The sequence below is a fragment of the Corythoichthys intestinalis genome, chromosome 2, assembly GCF_030265065.1.
Source record: "Corythoichthys intestinalis isolate RoL2023-P3 chromosome 2, ASM3026506v1, whole genome shotgun sequence".
In the NCBI taxonomy this organism is placed as follows: Eukaryota; Metazoa; Chordata; class Actinopteri; order Syngnathiformes; family Syngnathidae; genus Corythoichthys; species Corythoichthys intestinalis.
In genome coordinates this window covers 46,014,434-46,033,393 of record NC_080396.1, presented here as the reverse complement: position 1 = coordinate 46,033,393, position 18,960 = coordinate 46,014,434, and the positions used below count along the sequence as shown (strand labels likewise).

The window sequence follows — 18,960 nt, the reverse complement described above, 5'->3', positions numbered from 1 at the left end:
TAACCAAGAATCAAGACTGGTTTTGTTAGGGCCTCTGCTCCTCCCTCCTGAGCCTTGGCCCACCTATGGCAGGTGTGCGTGTTTTTATTCTGATTACAGACTGGACGTCAGGCGGGTGGAGCGGCCACAGATGATGGTGATGATAATCAGCCCGCTTTAAGCAAGTTAAAATTCTTAACTTATTTCTCTGCTCATCAGCTCACGACATTTTTGCTCTTGTGACGAGAGACCTGGTCGGGACCTGGTTTTTGCGCGTCCCTTGTCGGATTTCACGAATGCCTCCTTCCCGAGCTTCGTTGCCTCACTCAACTACCCCAATCAAGAAGCTCCACTGCTTTTGTGTTTAACAAAATAAAGAATTTTGGTTCATTGCTACACCGTGCTGCGTCTGCATAGGGATCCTCTCCATTCCGTGAATCCAAACAGTTTAACGTCCATATCTATAAAGAATTCAGGGAGTTAACCCTTAATTGCCAAATGTATCACATTTGATACACCTAAAATGTCATGATTGTAAGACTAATTCAGAGTTTTGACATTTCTTTTTGAAAAAAGAAAAAAAAGATGGATGCAAGTCAACACAAGCACCTGCAGGTTCCATGAGAAAAACAGGATTTAGCAAGGGTTATAGATATTAGAGCGCTTATTACACAATCATTTTGACTTAAAAAAAAAAAAAAATTACAAATTTGAAAAAATGTTTCATTAGGACCTTATTTTTTAAATTTTGGGATTCTCCGGTAATTGCTTCATGTTGCAGGTATTTAAGGGTTAAGCATTTATTCACAAGAATTTTCAATGTAAAAACCTCTGTTTCCACTCGGTAAGCTTTGACGGCGATAGGCCCCCATTAATCGGCCCCGCTCCCCGTCAATATATTATGAAGTCTATGGATATGCTTTACATATTGTCAGTTTATAATGTGTTTGGATAAAAAAAAAAATCCCAACATTTCTTACAACTGTACGTTGAGGAATATGGTGTTGTTTACACTGTGAACAAGTGCGTGTGTGAGAAAATAGTCAAACACAAGAACTCTGCTCCATCTTTGCATGTGAATGAATGACTGAGCAATTCAGGAAAGCTCATTTTATACTGAATCATGGCACCCGCCCACCTGTTCCAGATTTGCTTGTTCACCTGTGGGGCTTTCCATACAGGTGTATTTACATGGGTTGGACAAAATACTGTAAACACCTTTAAAAAAAATTAAAAATCAATAATGGTGGAGGTCCGCCTTTTGCGTCACTTACAACCTCAATACTCCGATTATGGCGGTGGAAATCAACGTCTTAATTGAATGTCTAAAACAGACCGTAAATGCTTAATAATGTTGAAGTCTGGGGAAGCTGGAAATGCTCAACTTTATTAGAATGTTCCTAATGCCATTCTTTAACAATTATGTTCAATGGTTATAGATGCCAAAATTTTAGGCATTTCCATTATTCTTGTCCAACCCCTGTATTATCAACGTTCCTCAACTTACTTTTTCGGCACCTGCCCTAGCAGATTTGGAATATGTAGGAACCTTAAAATTAAAGATATTTGATAAAAGCAATTAACATTGATCAGTTTGAACAATAAATATTTTGTCTTTATGAATTCAATAAAATTAAATGTGGGATGGATATGATTTGCAAATCACTGTATTCCATTTTTATGTTTAACACGTCCCAACGTCATTGGAAATGGGTTTGTATTTACCCACTTTCAAAAAGTGAAAACTTTATATCTTTTTATAAGAACACTAAATATTTCACTGACACGGTGCAACTATGTGAAGTACTCAGTGCACTATATAGTAACAGTGTAGCCATTTTTCCACGCTATTGCTCAATCGACTGAATGGCATTTCAGGGCTCAAGTAGAAATCATGACAAAAAAAAGCCAAATCGACATGACTGCGTGCTTTATTGATGTACAGTAAAGCATTTTTATAATACAGTAGTAGTAAGGCATATATTTGGTGGAGCCTGATATGCTGTGAAGTATTGTGATGCAAAAATGACACGCAAAAGTTAGAAATAAACAAATTCAGTGTCTTGATCGAAATGGTCATGCAGCGGAGCGTGTGTATCAGTCTTTCCTCGGTTACAGAAGAATTTCATTTTAGCCACTCATGCATGATTAGTAATAACCTCACAACGTCAAAACAGAATGCACTTTTAACAAAGACAAACACTATTAAAATGAAAAGACGTCCCGGTATATTTAGTTATGTCCCAGGCATGACAATAGTAGTCGCTGTTCAGTCATAAATGATCTCGACAAAAAAAAAAAAAAAAAAAAAAAAAAAATCAAATGCAGTGATTGAATTCCCACATTCAAGCTCCATTATTGGAGTTGGCTACAGTAGTAATAATGACTGTACTTTTACGTGAGGTCAAGTAGAGTTTGCAATTGAAACTTAAAAGAGGAGTCAGTTTGCAGCCTCAACGGCCAAAGAATCTTACAGTACTTAAGACAGGAAGAGATTGAACTACAAAAGGAAAACCCAGTGTGCAGTTGGTAACCAACGAACTCTGACGAAATTAAAACGCCACATGTGCCAGTGCAAAAACCTGTTTTCTTGCTCTTTTACAATCTCCAGCAAACACAAAGATGCAAATAAAATCATATTTTTGGGCACCCATGATAAATACCGAGCTTTAAAACCAACAAAGCCACAACTAAAAAGTTTTGGAGAAAAAAATCCAATCCAATGTGTAATTATTTACCATGATATACATCTTTCACCTTTTTGGCTAAATACTGCCCAGGGATGACTGAATCAGTTGTTGCATACGGATACAAGAAGCCTATAGCAGACTGATGGATGTTGGTGACAAAAAAGTGAGTACTGTACTGCATTGGGACCACCAATACACATACAACGTACTGTAAAGTTACAGGATGCCTGCATTACCTTAACAGTATTGTACGTTGTTATATAAAGACATGTTCTTTATAGTAAACTCCCTTATTATTATTACAATCATTCTCTTTTTTTTTTATACAAATGTCTGAAATGCTTTTTCTCCGATTACAAAGCGATGCAAACATACACACTAAACACACTTATTTGTATCTTTCTTTGTTGACCCCCTCCCCCAAAACATTTTTAATACAATTGCATAGAATTTTAAAAACATTTTTTACCCCCCAATAAAACAACTTCAGGATGTTTAAGAAACTACTAAAATCTACAATTTACTTTCTTAAAACTTGAACTCATCTTTTCTGTAACAGCAATCCTTCACAAAAATAGATGTTTTATATTCTGTTTGTAAAGTCTGTCTCCAATTCATCTCTATACGACTACGAAATAGGAAGAGGTGCGTGTGATGTCAGAAGGGCGGAGCCTTGATGCCACTCGGCTCATCTGTCATCACGTTTACCAGGGACTCCATTGCACGGCCCAGATCGTCGGCCATGTGGAACAAACTTCCGATGCTAGGACCTGCAGAGCAATGCAAAATGTTAGTGAATAATACATGTATGTGACATTAGTTCATTTTAATGATTTGGAATTGAATGATAAGTGCATTCAACTATCAACTATATTAACTGCACAACGAACTTGGGTTCTATAAGACTTTTGTGGCGTGTGTATTTTGACAGTTATACTACAAATACACTACCACATTGGATTTGAAATTATTGATATGGGACTGATGTGTCAGTCGATAATATCGGTTTCTACATGTATCAGCCAATCTAATTTAATGCGTTTTAATGCCACTTTGTAGAGAACCACAGACTTAAAGACTTGTTGGCTCTAATAAGCCACAATTGTTCGCAATTTCTAAAATATGTTAATAGAAAGACGTAAAATATTGCCATTAATTTAAGAATCTTTAATATTTAGTACATGTTTTGACCTATGGAGGGCGCCATGTTTTACGCACGCAGTGCATGCTCTGGGGTGATGATGCGGTTGGGTTTTACTAGAAGAATTGCTTTGCTCTATACTAGCGAAGCTAGTACGACAACTGGCATTTTCTCACATTCTGCTGCTGATCCGATAGTTTTGTTACAGAGCTGTGGAATGAGTTCCCAACATTGTACCTGCATCCAATTCCAGCTCATCAGCAGTGTCTTTAAACCGATTTTACTAATTTTACAAAGTTTATAAAAACGAAAACATCGAGGGGTGTTTTAATATTAAAATATTACAACTCATCCTAACACTTATATTTTAATAACTGCAAGTCTTTCAATCCATGGTTCCCTTTAAACTAATTGCCCATGCCCAACTGCAGATAGTTTCACACACACAAAATGGAAGTAGAGTTGTCCGATAATGACTTTTTAACCGATAACCGATATCGTAAACCTCCAAAATCCTATACTGATATTAAACCGATACCAATACATGTGGCTGTGGACTTAACATATTATGGCTAATTGTACTGGGATTCCCCAGTGGATACTTTAAATATGATAAATGTAACAACTTCAAGGTTTTCTAATAAGCATTCTGTGAAAAATAAGAGAACAACTTAAACTGAAGTTATGGAAAATGTGCCTCTAATGCAGCACTATATTTGTTCTTGAAAAAACAGTGCAAAAATCATTTTTTTTGGATTAAGTGCAAATGCAAAGTGCCAATAAGGCACTGCCATATCACATATGGCCCACACAGTGCTTCTGGCCTAAAATAGCAACAAAGGCGCACAGCCTCTGTACAGTGAATGAGGTATGTAATGCCATATGTATATGCTGTATGTAAAAATTTATTGTTCATTTAATTTTTGGCCGATGAACGCAAATGGTCTGCCCACATAACAAATCCCAATAAGCATATCTGCTGTGCTAGGCTGTGACCAGCCCAATTTGCCCAGTTTGTGACCAAACGCAGAAATCTTCTACATTCACTTTGAAGGTATCATGCATATTGGCCCAAAGCCAATAATGGAATACCAATGTCGATATTATCCAATATTTAAAATGTTTTTGGCCAATATTATCAGGTAGCCAATAGTATTGGCTCTCTTATCCCGTAATGATTTTATCTTATGTTCTCTTATACCAGGTACCCGATAATATCAGACTAAAAATAAACACTAAAAATAAATAAATGATTAAATAAAAATAACTATGAATTATGTTAAAAAAAGTTTTTAACCGTCAAGCAACATAATTTTCAATGCCTCAAACGTTATGCTTTTTAAGGCCTGAAATCTGACAAATTCCATTTAATGAATTTAAATGTTTTTTAATGACCCACATAAAATATATAAATAAAATAACATGGTAGGATTTGCACCTGTGTAACTGTCAATTTGGGTCACAGTGTAGGAATTTTCTCATTTGTAGTTTAAAAAAATAAATAAATAAAATAAAAAATAAAAAATAAAAACAAAAAAAGAATGCTAGTATGTTGCAGGACGTATGTTGCTTTGGAGGTGGCCCACTCATTTCAGAGATGTTTTTTCAACCTTTTTGTAAAGGGTATCCCTCGTCGTTCTGCCATTTTTGTTCAGAATTTGTAAATTTTTGTCCTCAAAAGAATCTTGTTTATCTTCTAGGAGCAGGTAGACAGCTGATTCTTGACCTGAACACATTTATCTTGTTGTTTCTGTGGCGCAAGACTGTTCACCAAGTAGTTGGTTTCCCTAATACACTGGAAGGAATACATAGGTATATTCCTCACTACACTGGACAACATACACCAAACTGCTTTGCTGAATATGCGAATAACTGTTGTGTCTGCCACTATTTTCCTCTTCATCCACTTCTTCATTGTTCCCACTGGTTGTGACTTGTTAGCCAATTGCAGGAACCAAAAGAACAAATGGCCATTTCCTCTCATATTCGAAACTAAGGACAATTTAATTGAGCCCCGTATTAACCAAGGACGGATGATCTTGGAATTTGGAAAGTAAGCCACATCACCCGGAAAAATAGGCACTGGTATGTAAGCACAGAGAGAAAATGCAAATTCCAGAAAGGAAGGCTGTAGTTCAAAGTCACTCCAGCCTCAGAGAAGTATGTTTCATGCGGTATGTGTTAAATGACCTTGCAAGTCTAAAATACAGTGAAAACATGAAAGTAAGCACTAATATTAAAACATATGTTTAAACCTGAAATAGCACTTAGTGCACTGGACTAACGCTAACTCGTTAAAGGTGTAACTAGTGATAACCTCAGCATTAGCTAAAAATACTTCACAGTCAAATGACTTTACTCATATAATGTAAAGCCAGCTAAAGAAAGGATTAAAAGAGTAATAAACCCACTGACCTCTCATTGGTGTCCTCTTCTCCCTCCTGGCCCACAAAGAAAATTAAGAAAGGAAGATAATGAAAGAGGAAACTCAGTGTTAGTCATAGAGAGGGAAGAAAAGATCCAAAGTTTAAGAGGAAGCTCTACAAGACCAGGCTGAGCATTAAAATTGAACAAAAACTTCTTCAAACCTTGGCTATGAGGGAAAGAGTTATTGAGCTGTTCCATCACTTCCTCCAATCCAGATGCATCTTGGGAAGGGTTGGACAGCTCATCATCACCTGAAACAACAAGGAGATAAAGTACAGTAAGGCCATGTCCATACAGTGTAGTATTCAGAAAATGTAATCTCTGGTCTGCATGTAGGATTCCCACTTTTTGTACATGCAAATTTAATGCAAATGTCAAAATATCAACATTAGATGAGCTGTTTCTCAAATGTCCATATAACCATACATTCTATATAGTATATACCTTAACTAGGACTACTAGTGGCTTAATTATAGTAGTTAGAAGGCCAATTCTTGGTTCATACAATTCAAATTCTTATCCAATTGATGAAATATTGAATCAAGGGTGGGTATAAATGCATCGATTTTTCTGGAATTGCTCCAAAATAGAATGAGTGGGACATGGCTTTCTGACAATAGGCAACCATTGTGTTTTTCCAACCTTATTTCACAAAAAGGTACTAACGCCTTTGACAACAACTGTCCATCCTCCAGTATCAGAAGCATGCTGTAAACGACAGGATTAGAGCGTAAGCATGAGCGTGTGTCTTCCCACCCATTGTGTCAGTGGTCTGGCTGGCAGCCACGCGCAGCTGAGGCAGGGAGGAGTCCGAGCGCTGAGACGAGGTGGAGGGGGAGGACAGAGCGGTGCCGTTCACCTTGGAATCAGTCTGATAGGAAAACACCCCTTAGAAAAACAGCCGAATGTAAAAATGCACATGATAAAGTACAGTGGTACCTTCACTTAAGGGTGTCGATTTTTCCTCAAGCAAAAATTTGACTTACGAGCGCATTGCAAATACTGTACACGACTGCTACTGTAAATAGCTGCAGCAAAGCTATCCAGCGACCGTCAGTTCATACCCATTTTCCTCGCAGTAAAAGTGCCAGTACCTAATAAATGTGCTCAAATTCTCCAATTTGTTGATCTATTTTGACTAATATAAATATTTTTTTTGCCAAAGAGCCAAAATCTAATATCTAGCATAAAATAAAAGAAAAAAAGTAGCTAGTCCAACAAGAAAAATCTTTGTTTACTTACAATACTGTATAGATTTTTCCTAAAGACAATAAACGAAAATGTGCGTTTGCTTTTTAAAGAGCATACGACACGAGAAAAAAAAGTCTTAAATGGCATTATTATGTGAATTAGAATCATATTTTGAGACGATTCGACTGTATACAACAATTTAGCAAAGCACAGATGACGAGAAATTAGTCTTTTAATCTGCCGGTTAGCCACGCCTACCATTATAGGGCTTTAGCGTCCCCAACAGGTGGATGACGTCAGCGGTAGACTGGGCTCATCGGTTTTTGCTATTCAGCCCATTGAGGGGGAATTATTCAGAACGAGGAAAACGCGACGAAGAGAGCCACAAAATGTCATTGTTTCAGTCTCTCTACTCCAATATTTTTTACAGGATATTCTTTTTATCCAAGTATTTTTCCCCAATAGCTATATAAATGGCTTGAGAAGGACCAGTCAGCCCGTCGAGGGGGAACTATTCACAACGAGGAAAACGCGACGAAGAGAGCGGCAAAATGTCATTGTTTCTGTCTCTTTACTTCAATATTTTTACAGGATATTCTTTTTATCCAAGTATTTTCCCCAATTGCTAAATAAATGGCATGGTCATGACAAATAACAGTCTTGTGCTGAATGGAATATGAAATAATTAAAATGCATTTATTCAGGACGATATGGCAAAATTACTCCATAATGGTCAACACTGTCGACTTCACCTTTACTATCGCACCTCCTGAACGATATTTTATGACACCTAAATCGGACTTATGTCATTTCCCTTCCCCGGCTTCGGAGAATGTAAACAAACCAGAAGCCGTGACAGCTAGCCGACATGCTAACCTGAACCGAGTGATGTTTCAAAGTCTTCGAAGCGGAAAATCACACATAACTATCCTGGATTATTTGACATGACGACCCAGTTGTCGATTGTCTTCGCGGATCGGCAAACCGCCCAGCGGAGAGCAATTTACAGTTCGTTCCCCGGAGGAGGGTGGCTGGAGTTGTTGTGCAGCTAACGTGCTGCTGCTAATGAGCATTAGGAGAGCTTTTTACATGCCTATCAATGATCAAACGTAAGTAGTCCTTCATTTAAAGGAAGTTTGTAGTGTTTACTTTGTAATCGCTGTATTCGTATTTGACATAATACAAAACAAGATGTTTACTCACTTCCTCGTAAGTCCAATGGTCCCACAGTAAATATCCACAGTGAATGGGAACCTTTTGAAACTCCAAAAAGGCGCATACGCCTCTCCCTCATACAGAATGATTTTTCTGCAGGCGTTTGGCTGGCGTGATGCGAAAAATAAACGTATTAATCCGCAAAATCAGCTGAATCCTTCGTCCTCATACACAACAGTACACTGTAGCGTGAAGAGGACGTCTTCTACCGTACACGTCACAGCGCCCTCCTCCTCAATGCAAGACCGAAGCCGGAAGTCACTCATTTTCATGGCGCGGGATTCAAAAAACTAAATAAAAATAGCGATCGCTTCCACACACATCCAAGCGGCCCATATCATTCAGGGGCATAAAATACCGCGTGTATTATGAAATAAACATGCTTTTTCGTGTCACAGGCACTTTAAGGGACTGTTACAGATTCATTTCAATTACTGACATGAGATACAAGTAATTTAAGTGTGTTCATGGAGCTAATTCAACTCTTAAGTCAGGCTTCCACTGTCGACACGTGTGAGCAAGGTGAACCTGCTCCAGGAGCTGCCTCAGTCGGTGCAATTGAGATTCCAGCTGTTTGTTGTGGTCCTCGAGGATCTGCATGCGGGCTTCCAGGCGCCCCTTGTGCTGCCGCAGCAGCTTGGCTTCGGCAATGAGCTCGGCGTCCCTTGCGCGCTGTGGCGAGACTGGCAGCATTTCCGGAGGTGAGGGCAGTGGGGACAGGCCCTTTCTGTCATGAGCCTTCTTTAGACGGTCATATTCGGCTTGCAGTTTCCTGCAGCCATTGCAGACACGATGACAACATCAGTAATCTGACAATGTGAGTCCAGTTCAAATACTGAAACACGACACGGCACGATTCCAAGTTACTGGAGGAATTTGGCAGTAGTTTAGACTGACGCTTTGAAATAATAAATGGTCAAAAGGAGACTCCCACTGACCTGTTTTCCTGCTCCAGGTCATTGAGGACCCGCTCCAGCTCTCCCTTCTCCTCTGTTTCCATGGAGATGAGAATCTGGGCCGGGCTGCGGGGTTGGCTGAGGGGAGAGCCTTGGTTCAGTGACTGGCAGTAGTGTTGGATCAACATGTGCTCATCATCACTGCAAACAAACATGCAAAGCAAAGACACAAAATGAGAATAAAGTATGTGTCAAAGCAGCAAACAGGGTTTTACTAAAAAACAAACAAGATTTAAGGACCCAATATCTTTTTGGAGGATTGCAAAGATATTCATTTACACATACAGGCTTTGGCTAAATGGGTACTGGGCCGCATTTTCCAACAAACTGCTAGAGAAAATACTATACAATACTTTTTATGCAACAGATCTATTTAAATTCATTCATTCATTTTCCATGCCGCTTTTCCGCACGATATTTAGAAAGTTAATTACACATTCCAATTGTTAAGTTGCGGGGATGGGACAACATTCAAATTCAACACAATGATGAATTGTTTGTTAATAGGTAATAACAAGGGAAATGGAGAAGAGTAATGTGCTAGCGAAAGGTTTTGTAAACGGTGTATATACTAGTATATACTGTATATACATATATATTTTTTTAAATGTCAATTCAAAATGTTATGTAAAAAAAAAAAGTCTGGAAAAAAAAAAAAAAATGCTGACAATGTCGAGATAAAGCAAAAGATGATAAGTGTCATGCGCAATGTTTCTTGCACATACCTTCACTTGTACATAATTTGAATAATGTCCACGGCATAACAAAATAAATGTAATGATCACTGCAGTTGGGCATAAAACCTCACATTCCCAAAACGATACATTTTTGAGAAACCCCCCTAAAATGGAATGTTTGTTGAGCTATTAATATAGCTTTGTTAAAGAAAGGAAAGGATCTCAAGCACTGGCATTGGTCAATAATTTGTAAAAATAAATAAATAAAACAAATAAATAAAATGATGATAAATGAACGCACCCCACCCCAAGTCGGAAATTTACCAAAATTTTGTCCAATGCCAGCGAATTATGCACATGCATGCAAGATCGTGCAAAATCTGGAATGAACCAACTCATGGGTGCCAAAAAGGAAGCACAGTCAGCCAATTAGGGAGTGGTGACAAAATAAAATAATTAAAAAAAAAACAAAAACAAAGAAAAAGCAAACAGAAAGTGTTTCTCACATGCTCTCATTAGGTGAGATACTGTCATTCAGATAAGAGCCATTACGGTTCTCCATTTCTGCTAACCTGTGGAAGAAACAAAGCAGTCAGTTGCAGACATAATCTTAAAATTATATTTTAAAGTGTCCCACTAAAACCATGATATTTTAAAAGCAATTAACATAATAATTGTCCAAAAGAATAGCAAATCAAAACAGATTCTGCATTTAATTTCTTTAATTCACACACACATTCCAGCTAATTTTGATATGTATGACCAATGTCAATTAAATTCATCTCAGGTGATGTAAAGCCAAACTGAGCATGTCTAATTTTCTGTTAAAAAGCAGATTTTTTTGGCACAGCTTGCCCGATGGGAGTGTTGAGATCAGGGTATTATTATTATTAGGGTGTATTTAATTTTATTTATTGATAAATGAATTTATGATTTCATAATTAATAATTATTATTTTAATGTTATTTAATATAATATTATTACATTAAATGATAATATTTATTATATGGATGTCAATTGTGTGTTTGCGATCTTTTTGATGATTTAGGGCTTTATAAACAAAAAAACTTATTTAGTGCTAAGAGTGACAATGCACATCTGATCTCATTATATTGCATCAGATCATTTTTAGTCTCCTTTCTTCATGCAAGCACTTTGTGTCAGAGCCAATAAGAAAGTTGACTCAACACTATTAATGGATTTTTCCAAGTTGGATTATTGAACAAGCTTTGAAGAGCCCGTGCTGACACTCTGCACAAAACAAGCAGCTTCCCAAGATGTCTAGAATCTCCATCTTAGAAGGAGTCAATAGAGAGGGCACAATCAGAGCTTTTAAAGCCATGACTCATGCAATGTATTGATCGTGGTAGGAGTTGGTGTCACTCTAAATGACACAAAAAGTACACGAGATACGAAAATGGCATCTATGGGAGAAAGTACCATTTCTCTCATTAAGTGTATTATTATGTCAAAGGGAATACATACTTAGTAAAGATGTAAATTTGTTGAAATATTTATTTTTATAGTTCTAGAGCTAGTGTGGTGGATAAATGAAGACCCCTGGGCTGAGTGCTGATGGTGATAATGATTATGATGATGAAGACCTCATGACAACTTTGATCACTGAGGAAAGAAAAACGTTTCGCCAAACATATTGGTGGCAAGGACCTATGTTGAAGTGAATAAAGGAGAAATATTTGGACAAAAATGGTGTTTTGTTGGCAAGTTGAGGCATGTGTAGGTAATGCTAAACCTATTTAAGTGGGTGGGAGCATTACTATTTTTTTTTTTTTTTTTTGAATAATTTTATTGTCATCAACATCGGTATCATTGACAATCATTGATAATTTAAAAATGTGATATGATTTGCCCGAAGGAACCGAAGAAGAAGACAAAGGCGGATGGGAGGAAGCATATGCTTACAATATATATATATACATACATACATATATATATATATATATATATATACATATATATATATGCTTAATTACTTGATAGTTTTCTGTATTTACTAGGGATGGCCAAATGAGGCCTCATGAAGCAATGAAACTTTGCAGCCAATTGGTTTGCACATGTAGCAAAGCTTCATGGTGCTTCATTTACTCTATGGCGCCATAAAGTGGTCTAGAAGCCCAAGAGGTCAACAGTGTTAAGAATTCAATGGTTATTTGCTTAAAACCCTTTCTTGCCAAATGTATCACATTTGATACACTTAGATATTCAAGATTTTGAGACTAATTCAGAATTTTGAACTATCTTTCTTCAAACAAAAAATAATTGATGCAAGTTAACTCATGCATCTGCAGGTTCCATGAGAAAAAAAAGAATTTAGCAAGGTTATAGATATTAGAGCGCTTATTACACATATTTTTTTCCTTTTTTACAAATTTGGAGAAAAAAAATGTTTCATTAAGACCTTATTTTTCAAATTTTGTGATTCTCAGACAATTGCTTCATATTGCAGGCATTACAGGGTTAAGACAAAGATATAAATGTGCTTGTGTTAGTAATTTAGTATGTGAACAAAATACAACAAGTGCTAAGGATAATTTGTTTTTCATTGTTATTTAGAAATAATAGCTTTCCCACAGTGGCTGTCTTTAAACGGTTTACTTTTTTGGACAATATTTCACCAGCTTCAGAAAAAAAAAAGAAAAAAGGCACAGATGAAGCTGGGGTGCAGAGTAATGCCAGTGCCAGTTTATATAAATTTGGGTAGGTATTTTTATGAGTCTCCCAGTACACTAATGGATTGTTCATTCTGTCGATTTTTGGTTCAGATTGGTACTTTTGGACCTCCAGGGTTGCATCAACTAGGGTGTTTAGGGATTAATAAAGTTTTTCTCCCTTGCCTTATTGGAAGCAATCAAATCAAAATGTTCCCATACAAGGGAGGATGGCCTTTTTCGCGCAGGTTCCATTGCAACGAACAAGGCTCGAAAAAAGATTGCACAAGTTGCACTAATGCACTGTTGCGCACAGGTCTAACAGTATAGGTGCCCGAAATCCACAAAATGTGAGATAACAGGCGATCGCCATTGCGTTCTGCAACCAATTTATCCTGTAGTCTGTACTGTGTTGCAATGCGCGCCTAACGTCGGACCACACCCGAAGCGTTTACGTGATTCAGCCGGCTGGCGAGGCTTTACATGTCATCATTACCAGGTTTTGCCGAAATGACGTGCGCCTCAATACAAGCTTCGTGGAAATGCCCCTCCCATTACTCGACACAAGATTCGGAACCTCGGCCCATTTCGTCCCATCACTAGTATTTACAGCAGGGCTTGATCCCCATCCCCTAGTAAATATCAGGGTCACAAAAAAGCTTCTTAAAATCTGCCTTCACTCAATTTACACATTTATCAAGTGAAAAGATACTTGAAATTTGGACAAGCACTGCGTCAGTAAAGAATCAGGGCAGCTAATCCCATGTGGTTTACACAGGTGGGATAGAGGAGGGAGAAAGTGTGCAGCGCTTTATTAGTTCTCCAAAATGATGATTCCAAATCACATCAATCAAAATGGTCCGAGAGAGCTCTCTGGAGAAGCCATTATGTGCAAGACTCATGGGCTGTGTTTGCGCAGGTGCTGAACGCGTGTGTGTTGCTGGGTGTGTGTGTGTGTTACCGGTTGGCGTAGTGCTCGATCCGAGTGTGTGTGTCATCGTGCGAGAGCTGAGGGGATGTGCCAGGCCTGCCGGAAGAATTAAAAACAGACAAGACAGAAGCTTTGTGAAATGCAACGGGAAGACTCATTAATCCATACACACTCAAATGCTGCACGAGCCCACAGGGGGGCATAGTCAGCATGAGACACGTGTAAATAAGACTCAGCCATCTCAGAGGACTCTAACCATTATGCAGGAGTTTGTCCTTGAAAAACTGATGATTTCACTTGATAAAATTCAGATAATGACCCTTTACAAGTACAAATTCACTCTGAGAAAGTATTTCGGTGAAAGTGTACTAGCTCATTGAGGTGCTAAAAACCATAACAAACAATAATGCTAATAGAGAAAGAAATGCATTTGCTTAATTGGTACGTATTGTTTTACTTTATCCATTACGCAGTTGAAGAACTGGAACAGGTACTTACGCATGGTCCACAGGCCAAAAGTTGATCAGTGTGATAGGGCTGCAAGACAGCAAAAATAAATAAGGACAAACAAACAAGATGACACGAGTGGCGGGAAGGCCATACCTAGAAAGGCATGATGAAAGCTGATTGATACAAAAAAAAGACAAGAGACTTACGTTTCCATGTTGTCACCTTCCAGGATGGTTTGAACGGGTAGGTAGCCCATGCGTGGGTGTTTGGTAAAGTAGCGTTTCGTCCTGAATTTGTTCTTCAGCACTTTAGCGAAATCCCTGACATCCTCACCGGAAGTAGTCTAGATGGGAGGAGGGGACCATGTTCACTAATAATTTACAATAATGTGGCGTGTGACTGCTTTGCTGTTTTATTTTTCCAGATCAAAACCCCAAGGATGAGCTACGGTATTCACTTTCTTAGCCTGGCTAATTTCTGTAATACTGAACTTTTGCTTCAAGAGGATTAAAACCCTAAACATGGATGGAAACTAATGAAACACCAATCACAAAGGCTTTGTTAGATGATCATGAAAGACATAGAAGACACTACAAGACCAATCACATGTCTAAATGTCATGCTGAGGCATCTTATACAGTATAGTACTCAGGGATTCCGTGAGGTATTAACCTGAATTATCCTGCTCAATTTTTTTCTTAAAGATAATGCAAAGTCAATTCAGAGATTTGTTTCTAGATATATTATACATATGTGAAGCTAATTACAAAAGAAAAATTACAAACATATCTGTGAAGAAGTAATTGCCACTACTTTTGTAAAATCACAAAATACGACCATTTTCAACATTTCAATTTTCCTGTTATTGTTTGGCAGAATGCCTGCACTTCGCTATGATATCTTGTAATAATCCTTCTCTCCTTCCCAATATAAGAATGTGAAAACCTTCACTCACAGCTAGCTGTTGTCAGATCCTGAAAATGGATCTTTCTTGCAGAGCTCCAACTTAACTCTCTGGGGCATTGTCTTTCTGTTTGCTCCATGAAAATAGGGGGAGGTACTAAACAGGATATGAGTTTGCTATTCATATGTGAAATCTGACGTCATTTTACGTGCAAACATTCCATTCACATGAGTTAAACAGACATTATATTACTCGTGCTCTAAACTTTGTTTTCGAATCATTGCATGAGCAATCCACGATTAGGCAGTGTTCACTTTACAATTGCTTATTGTGAAAGACAGGGGGACCGTATGTTATTGTGAAAGACAGGGGGACCGTATTTGTGACCACACAGTATAAATGCTGACGTAGCAGCCTACCAATAAGTAAACAACAACAAAATTGTTGTTATTTGGTCACATCAAAACAAGATGTACCTTACTGTTGCTTAAAATGCTTTGGCTTTGCTCATTTTGAGAAGGCGGGAGAAGAGAGTTCTAACCGCAGGGTAAAATGCTCTACTAATTGGTCAGCATGAACTTGCTTTTTCAAAAAATAAAAAGCTACAGGGCCAGCTTCGGACTTATTTTTTATTTTTTTACTTATTTGAAAAGTATGAAAATCAAATCGCTAGAGGATCTGGCCGTATTGTTGCATTTCATCTACTGATTGAGAAATTACAGTTCATCATTCTAAATAAGTGTTTGAGCTGACAAAATTATAAACGGAAAAACAAAAACAAAAACAGCAATGCAATTGCGCACCAGTTAACCGTATAGCATTTTTTCCCCCACAGTAATTAAAACCAAATGTATACAGGTAGCCCCAAGGTTACAAATGAGTTCCGTTCCAAGGCTGGCGAAATTAAACTTTTAAGTACCCCTAATTACCCCCACCCCCAATCTCAAAATAACTGTCGAAAAACATGTTTTATACGTTATATTAATAAGTTAAAGCAAAAAAATAGGATATCGTGAGGTACATTGTGTTACATCCCGTTATATTCAGTGACTATTCGAGCTTTAAAAAAAAAAAAATATATATATATATATATATATATACCTGTATATATATATATACACACACACAGTGGGGAGGCCTGTTAGAGAGGCCTGTAATTGTCAACATGGGTAAACCTCAACCATGAGAGACAGAATGTGGGGAAAAAACCCCCAAAAATCACATTGTTTGATTTTTAAAGAATTTATTTGCAAATCATGGTGGAAAATAAGTATTTGGTCTATACATAAAGTTCATCTCAATACTTTGTTATGTACGCTTTGTTGGCATAACAGAGGCCAAACGTTTTCTGTAACTCTTCACAAGCTTTTTACACACTGTTGCTGATATTTTGACCCATTCCTCCATGCAGATCTCCTCTAGAGCAGTGATGTTCTGGGGCTGTCGTTGGGCAACACGGACTTTCAACTCCCTCCTCACCCTGTGGCGCCAAAATCATAACAAGAACGGTGAGCAAAAATCCCAGAACCAAACGGGGGCACCTACTGAATGACCTACAGAGAGCTGGGACCAGAGTAACAAAGGCTACTATCAGTAACACAATGCGCCGCACTGGGGCTGTTTTTCTGCAAAGGGACCATGACCACTGATCTGTGTAAAGGAAAGAATGAATGGGGCCATGTATCGAGAGATTTTGAGTGAAAATCTCATTCCATCAGCAAGGGCATTGAAGATGAGACGTGGCTGGGTCTTTCAGCATGACAATGATCCCAAACACACAGCCAGGGCAACAAAGGAGTGGCTTCGTAAGAAGCATTTCAAGGTCCTGGAGTAGCCTAGCCAGTCTTCAGATCTCAACCCCATAGAAAATCTGTGGAGGGAGTTGAAAGTGTGTTGCCCAACGACACCCCAAAACATCACTGCTCTAGAGGAGATCTGCATGGTGGAATTGTTCAAAATAACAGCAACAGTGTGTGCAAATCTTGTGAAGTTACAGAAAACGTTTGGCCTCCGTTATTGCCAACAAAGGGTACATAACAAAGTATTGAGATGAACTTTTGGTATTGACCAAATACTTATTTTCCACCATGATTTGCAAATAAATTCTTTAAAAATCAAACAATGTTTTTTTTTCTGTTTCTTTTCCCCACATTCTGTCACTCATGGTTGAGGTTTACCCATGTTGACAATTACAGGCCTCTCTAATATTTTCAAGTGGGAGAACTTGCACAATTAGTGGTTGACTAAATACTTATTTGCCCCACTGTGTGTGTGTATGTATATATATATATATATATATATATATATACACATACACACATATATATATATACATACATATATATATATATATATATATATATATATATATACATACATATATACACATATATAAATATATATGAAATCGGACTTCACTCGCGAGTGAGTCGGCTTGCTGAGAGAAAAGGGCACTGTGGAAAGAGTAGGGAGGTGACAGATTGGGGATATCATGGCCGCTCAGGTTGCCAGCGTTGCCTCTCTTAACGCGAGTCCGCTGTCCAAATTAAAAAAAGCTGGATAAGGGATTCGCAAATTGAGTCGGCAGCGCGGAAGAAGCAGCAGCAGCAGCAGGAAGTGGGACCTGAAGCCAGGGACTGCAGGACGGCGGCAACACTGCTGGGGGAGGAGGGGATCCTGAGATGGCAAGAACTAGGTATTGTCTACGTGACAAAAAAAAAACTACTGGAGACAGAATGGCGGACGAGACTCTGGCATTGTAAAGTCGAACTCACGTAAGTCCGGTACAACGTAACCTGGGGACTACCTGTATTTGCCTCTCATCATGCATACAATCAAAACTTAAAAATTATAAATATTAAGTCATTTAGGGAAGCCGTTTAGTGACAGTAATATGGTTGTTGTTTCAAATGTAAGGTTTTAATTGGGCTATTAATTACAACACAAGTTTACTTTGTAAAGCCAGTTTTTGAAATAAACTTACTGCACTCTTTGCTGAAAAAGCATGTGCACAATACCATCTACTATGAACAAGTAGTATCGTAATGATCCTGGTATTACAGATCTGAGTAGGAGGATGATTCTTATTTTAGAGTCGGCTCTATTTTATTTACACGATTCAATAGATGAATAGAGATGTACTCATACCGGGGTGCAGTACTCCACCATAGGGTACTGCATCTTGTGTCCCTTGGCAACGCGACCGGAGAAGAAGCAGCTTTGGCAAATGTCATAGTTGAAATGTTTCAGACTTCGGTATCTGTAAGTGAAAGAACAATCGAGATCAAATTAGGTAAGGTCTAAATGTAGAAAGCAAAAATTATGGAATCGATCAAAGACAATGAGCTACTGTAAGGTCCTGTTTTCACCACAGTTCCAGTACCGTAGTTTTTAATTTCCTAGCAATATCAAAAAAGGGCAATACATTAGCAAGGGATCAGGTTATAAATAATGAATAAACAATGCTATTTGCAAATAAGGTCATTTAAATTGAAAATGAATTTGTGAATGACAAATTGACAGCAAATAGGGGGCACTGTAATCAAGCATCCAGTAGCTAGGGTCTCGGTATGCAGGCATAGTTTGCTGCTGGCATCCGTACTTCCAGAAAAAAAGCATGTCAGTCATGGAGTGACATGAATGGTTAATATTTAGCAACAAATGTAGCAAGACAGGCAAAAACTGACACGCCAGACTTTGAGTCATGGCCATGAAGCAAATATGTCACACT

General features: G+C 38.0%; 1 protein-coding gene across 10 annotated transcripts in view; it reads right to left on the bottom strand.

Moving 5' to 3' along the window:
- Positions 1-1,876: 1,876 nt before the first annotated feature.
- The window catches only part of dmd (dystrophin), a 283,797-nt gene continuing 266,713 nt past the window's right edge, over positions 1,877-18,960 (bottom strand). For 6 of the 10 annotated variants that reach the window (XM_057829988.1, XM_057829990.1, XM_057829989.1 and 3 more), the window contains 10 exons: positions 18,378-18,489; positions 14,533-14,669; positions 14,375-14,413; positions 13,907-13,972; positions 10,783-10,848; positions 9,582-9,740; positions 9,172-9,415; positions 6,994-7,108; positions 6,399-6,488; positions 1,877-3,439 (listed from right to left, as the gene is read on the bottom strand). In XM_057829988.1, the coding sequence (XP_057685971.1) occupies positions 3,327-3,439; positions 6,399-6,488; positions 6,994-7,108; positions 9,172-9,415; positions 9,582-9,740; positions 10,783-10,848; positions 13,907-13,972; positions 14,375-14,413; positions 14,533-14,669; positions 18,378-18,489 (1,141 nt within the window). In that variant the 3' untranslated portion in view covers positions 1,877-3,326. Of the gene's footprint in view, positions 3,440-6,225; positions 6,252-6,398; positions 6,489-6,993; positions 7,109-9,171; positions 9,416-9,581; positions 9,741-10,782; positions 10,849-13,906; positions 13,973-14,374; positions 14,414-14,532; positions 14,670-18,377; positions 18,490-18,960 lie in introns of all 10 variants that reach the window. The other 4 variants (XM_057829996.1, XM_057829997.1, XM_057829994.1 and 1 more) reach the window with 3 other exon arrangements.